This window comes from Branchiostoma belcheri, unplaced genomic scaffold (genome assembly GCF_001625305.1).
Source record: "Branchiostoma belcheri isolate BF01 breed outbred unplaced genomic scaffold, Haploidv18h27 scaffold16, whole genome shotgun sequence".
In the NCBI taxonomy this organism is placed as follows: Eukaryota; Metazoa; Chordata; class Leptocardii; order Amphioxiformes; family Branchiostomatidae; genus Branchiostoma; species Branchiostoma belcheri.
In genome coordinates, this window is record NW_017803046.1 from 988,192 (window position 1) to 994,191 (window position 6,000).

Sequence of the window (6,000 nt, forward strand, 5' to 3'; positions counted from 1 at the left end):
CCCTTCTACCTAATTTACAGTGTAATTTCCATACCTGAGGAATGTTGAAGATCATTGCCCCCATGACGTCGTAGCCCTGCACACTGCCACAGCTGTCAGCGTACACCAGCATGACTCCGTCAGGGCTCCAGTACAGCTTACGCCACTGGGGGTGGGGGTCTGCTCCAACTGTCAGGTAAGGATGACATGTATCACATGTAGCTAGAACAGCTTTTTACTTTGCAGGGCTCAAAATACTTACAAAAAACATATAGTAATCTGGTTTTACTAGTAACTTCAATTTCATTTTAAAAAGCATGTAGTTAACATTAAATGTACTAGAAAGGCCAATATTTGCTTTGGAGCAAATACAGCGATGGGTTCACCACATTTTACGACATGGCAGGGAAAGAATGAGAAACACAAGGGAAAACAATGATTTACATTGATATAACTATAATATGAAGTAACATACAACTAAAACAACAGTTAGATAGCTATTCCCTACTTTATTGGTTAGGATTTTTAATTGCATAATGCAAACTGTTGATTTTCAAAATAAACAAAAAACGTACCATGCCCCGCATTCCAATGCTGGAGCAGGAAAGCTTGAAATACCTACCAAAACACTTGAATACAGACATACTGTCAGTATGGAAATGCTCTGTGCAGGTGTTAATCAAGTTAAATCCCAACAGCCAATCAGCAAGAAATGCTCTGTGCAGGTGGAAATGCTCTGTGCAGGTGTTAATCAAGTTAAATCCCAACAGCCAATCAGCAAGAAGAATAGAGGAAAGCTGCATGCCTATTGGTTGATGCCCTGCATTCCATTGTGATGACTCATGCCCAAAACGTGGTAAACACGGCACACTAACACAGTAATACATTTGCTATAACACAGCCAAAAACTCAAATAAAACCATTCTAAAAGCCTGTATCACAAAAATTTAAAAAACGCCTAGGGGTATTTGCCCATTGTACCTCCATACCAAATTTCAGGACCTTAGGCCCTAAAATGAAGAAGCTGAATCCATTTAAAGATATGGCAGGAGGAGAAGAAGGAGGAGAATCATCAGCAAAGACAATATGGTTTCACCACACCACTTCGTGGTGTGGTGAACCCATAAATATCTATGCAAAGAGCAATAAAGGTAAATATCAATCACTATCCACTTTCTTGTACTCACCAGTGCATTTTGCAACAGCAGTGCTGAATTCGTCTCTTGAAGACCTAAAGAAACAACATACTTGTAGTATAAAATTTTAATGTGTAGTAGAAAATGCCAATTTTTGTTATAAAATGCGCAAAGAGGTTGTCTTTATATTAAGATGACCGAAAAATAATTTGCAATGCCATTTATAAAACAAAAATCAATTTCCAACATTAAGTTAAAAATAACAAGATAGATTTTGTACATGTAGATGGCACAACATTTAGAAAATTATTGCATCCTCACCTTATTTCAATCAGATGGTCCTGTAGTACAGCAATAAGTTGCCTGTCCCTATACATGGTATATAACATAGAACACACACAAAATCATCAGATTTCCATATTTTATCATTTTTACTGATGACTAACAATGTGTTACTGTCTTATTCATCGAATTAGGGAATGGGTACAAGGTGTGGCCACAATGGCCAGTTTAACACTGTATATCAAGAGGTTACACTTACAGGTTTGATTCCTGGCATTCCTAACAATGTCCTTGGGTTTGAAGCCACTTTACAGGACTTTTCTCACTTCCCCCTGTATGTAAAGTGGGTACCTGACTTTGGTTGAGGAGGTAAAAGGCAGTGGAATGAGAAAGATGGGCTCTACCTTCCAATATCCTGCCCAAGACACTGTATCAACAACCCACTGCCCCTACAGCCTCAAAAAGGCTATGAGACCTTTACTTTGCGTTGTCTACCAGTCACAGTTTATAACACCTCACCTGGACACCTGCAGTTCCCAGTCCATCAGGGCATCTTTGAACTGGACCAGTGGAGCTGGCAGGCCGTGCAAGTCTCCTCGCCTACAGTAGAAAAAGAATTAACAAGATCTGACAAAAATAATGAACAAATAAGCATTTATCACACTTTCTAATCTTAGAGAAGAAATGATGAACAAATAAGCATTTATCACACATTCTAATCTTAGAGAAGAAATAATGAACAAATAAGCATTTATCACACTTTCTAATCTTCGATAAGAAATGATGAACAAATAAGCATTTATCACACATTCTAATCTTAGAGAAGTGGCAGCATATATCGAGGATCATATGGCAACACAATGTTCTAAAGGAAAATGTACTGTAGTATATATATGTTACAATAGCTGTTGAATTCCATATTGCATCTAGGGTCAGATATTACTACTACGGGTTGTGTTATGCCACACTTTAACCTGCAATGATTTGACAAAAATTCAACATTCAGCAATTTCCGGAAATGTGACACTAGTCATAATGCAGCTGTCCAAGGGTTAATACAAAGCAATGGCATTAAAACGTTTTTACAGTAAATCAATTTGGTTCAGATGTTTGATAATATTGGTGTTTTACTCTTAATTAGTCTTACCATATTAAGGATCCAAGTTTCTTGAACACTGCAACTGATAAACCTGTTTGAAGAAAGTAGAAAAAACTCTATCACAACTCTAACTCTAACTCTAACATTATGTTGCTAGACCACGTCTAGCAATATAATATGGTATCATTCAAATTGTAATTTCAGTAAATGAGTAATAATATATGATTGTCAAGCAAATAGAAAAGCTGCATTTTTTCTTACCAACTGGTCCAAGTGCCAACAGATCAGGAATATATCTGGATACTAAGGCATCATCCTGAGAAATACATTAAGCAACCATAAAACTGATCATCAAACATCAGATATTATCTGGAGATACTAGTAACTGTTATATATAATATTTCACTGCTGCTCGATCAATGATACGTCAAAGTCTGGTAAACGCAGACGGTAATCCATATGATAATTTTTCTAATTTAGCAAATTATAGACAGGCATCTACTGTAAACGGGTTACGGAAAGTATCTCTTCGATAAATATTGTAAAATGTATGGGGTCGTACAAAAAGCAACAACCCCCCTCCCCATATTTTCCCAAGCGTACCTGTTTTGGCGGTTCTAGCGTCTTTTTCCACTCTGCCCGGAGAAGCAGCTCGTACAGAATGTTTTCGGGAGGGTTCAGGACTTCCATCCTGGCGATTTAATCAGATTTTAGTTGTCCAACTTGGACCTGAACGGCATTTGAATCCTCCGCATTTCAGAAGTCCACGTAGACCTGTCTGTGACCTTAGTGACCTTTAACCTCTCGGACGGCCTTCCTGGTTACCCAATATAATGTAGCGATGTGTGCGTGAGAGTTTAGAATTTAGGATGTTGGTTTTTAAGTGTCAGTGGATAATTGCTGGGATAAGCGGCAAACGCACTCATGCATGTTAGATCGATATCATTATCACTTTTGTTTATCCTTTGTACATACTTTTCTTATTCTGTGATATATATCTCACATTTGTGATTTTTAAATGTCACCAGAATTGGTTAGTCTCTACCAGACTAACTACGCTGGCTATATATAGGAGAATAATTGCCAGGGGAGTTTGGGCCGCCTTGTAGGTTTGACAGGGAAAGAAACTAACAGTTACCTCCCCGCGGTCGGACTTCCTTAGGCCAATTTTACTCTCTTTTTTTTGCCGAATTCTGCGATCCGTATTCCCGTAGAAAGGCCTGGTGGAGGCTAAGAATTGGTCCGTGTTTTCGTACTTTCGCACTCATCCTTTCTATTCTCGCTAAGGTTATTTTCTTTCACTATTCACACATTTTCTAACACTTGTGGTTTTGGCGTTCTTGTAAATGTTTTTAATTTTTTGCAACGTTTCAAGGACGTCACTTAGCGGATGAGAAATGTATTGCACCACAGTAATAGTAAAACATTGTTATAGTACTAAGTTGTCAACGAAGCCATGGTCACATACATCGTATGAAACTATGATGCACCTTCTATGTTGTTTTTTTCCGAAACGATAGTGGGTTTGAGAGGAAGCGTCGCTGAAAACCTTCTATCATAGGTATGTGATTGGGTCTGAAACATTACACTGTAAAATCATTTAAGAGCCTAAAACATCTCTAGCAGCCAATAAAACAAATGCACTTGATTTTAACGAAATTTTAGCTATGCGTTGATTGGCTCATTGATGTAAAATACCGGCCAATCAGCACATAGCAATGCTTTGCTGTGCGGGAATACAAATTGCAAATGAGAGATGTCATACATGCCACACAGTGGATTGACGGATGATTGCTCTAACTAGTGTAGAAATTAGAAATCCATTGGGCATTAAGCAGCCAATCAATATTAGCCTAGGAGGGACATGCAGGCTACTACTTGTAGTATTCCCGCTAAGAAAATGACTACCTGGCTGACTGAACCGAAATTGCATAATGCTAGACATATTAACAGACATTGATTATGCTACCTTCCTATTGTTTATAATTCCATTGTTTATAACAACAGAGAGTGTTACCTCACCATTATCATCACTATACTTCTTCAGAGGTGGACCGGTTTTTAAACTTAAAAGTATTATAATTATTATAGTTATTATAATTATTATAATTATTATAGTTATTATGAAACTTTCTAATGTCAGACGGAAACTGTTGCAAACGCAAAGCATTATATTAGAATTCTCTTTCGCACTGTAACTTTCTAATTTCAGACGGAAACTGTTACATAGGCAAAGCATTAGAATTCTCTTTCGCACTGTTTCTATATGAGTCCTTAGCACGCATGGCCTTGCAAGCATTACAGCAGACCTAGGGGATAGTATAATCTACTAGCAGATCTTTTGGTGACTACAAAGACACAAGCCAAATTGCCCAGGCTGTATCCATTCGCCAGACAGTCATACCATTTCGGTGGCGAAATGGTAATTGTCCGTCTGGCCTATGGATGCAGCTTGGACAATTTGATTCTGTCTTTGCAGCCACCAAAAGATCTGCTTGAATCTAACTCTAGTGCAGCGTGCTAAGAAGATAAAGCGGTATGTACTTGTGACCGGGTCGGGATTTGAACCCGCGACCTCCCGCTGCAAAGAGAACAATCTACGCATACTACGTTATCACACCGGACCGTTGGACTCCAGAGAAACATGTTCATTGAGTCTGACAAAAAATAGTATCGTGGTTTAGATTCATGCTTCTCTATCTTTTACTTTTACTGCGGATTTTGAAAAAAAATGTCGGATCGTATACCGCATCACAGCAGCCTAAACCTATTGACAAAAACATACAAGTGGGGATTATTACTGACTTAACAGCGACTTGATGTCAGATTATCTTGACTTTATCAGCTTTAGTGTCTCCGTAGCGCGAACTCTGTCCGTCATATTTTGACATGTCCAAATTTATTTAACACTATCAAACCCACCAGTGCCCATTTCAAGTGTGTGCTCAACAAATCTAAAAATATTTTGCACTTTGAAGAGGTCACCCGCCGGAAGAAAAGAGTAAGAGATAACCTGTTTTTGGTGGTGGGTACAAAAGTGAGTACCGAAGTATCACGGCAATGATAGCGGCGATCACAATGCTTGTTGGATCAATAAGAACTTTATCACCCAGTGCCAAATGTCCATTGTCTCAGCTGTAAAAAATAATTCCAGCCCTGCTAAGAAGAAGTGTGTGACGAGGGAACGAATCTTGTACGTGTGAGTATAACAAACGTGACATCGTTAATTCGGAATGACTGCATGTAGAACTAGTAACCACTAGAATGGAAGGTAAGTTTATACGGCATGTGACTGCCGGAGTTTAACCACACTATCTCCGATGTGTTGTACACTCTCACGTTAGAAGGTATGGTGGTTATAACTATGGCCCAGAATCAAGACATACTGTCTTATCTTGGTGCTGACTCAACGACATCAATACTGGTTAAAAATCTTTGCTCAGGAGAGATATTTACATCGATAACCGGTTCAACAGCAAGTCTGAAACGACATGATCTTATAAT

The 6,000-nt window shown here is 38.6% G+C and overlaps 1 protein-coding gene across 1 annotated transcript in view; it reads right to left on the reverse strand.

Annotated features, from left to right (window-relative positions):
- LOC109465984 (neuroblastoma-amplified sequence-like) overlaps positions 1–3,222 on the reverse strand; it is a 39,002-nt gene extending 35,780 nt beyond the window's left edge. Inside the window, exons 1-7 of the mRNA XM_019763492.1 lie at positions 3,100–3,222; positions 2,758–2,812; positions 2,545–2,587; positions 1,917–1,997; positions 1,437–1,484; positions 1,167–1,210; positions 35–168 (exon numbers count right to left, since the gene is read on the reverse strand). Coding sequence (XP_019619051.1) covers positions 35–168; positions 1,167–1,210; positions 1,437–1,484; positions 1,917–1,997; positions 2,545–2,587; positions 2,758–2,812; positions 3,100–3,186 — 492 coding nt within the window. The 5' untranslated portion in view covers positions 3,187–3,222. The remainder of the gene's footprint in view (positions 1–34; positions 169–1,166; positions 1,211–1,436; positions 1,485–1,916; positions 1,998–2,544; positions 2,588–2,757; positions 2,813–3,099) is intronic.
- Between the last annotated feature and the right edge of the window lie 2,778 nt (positions 3,223–6,000).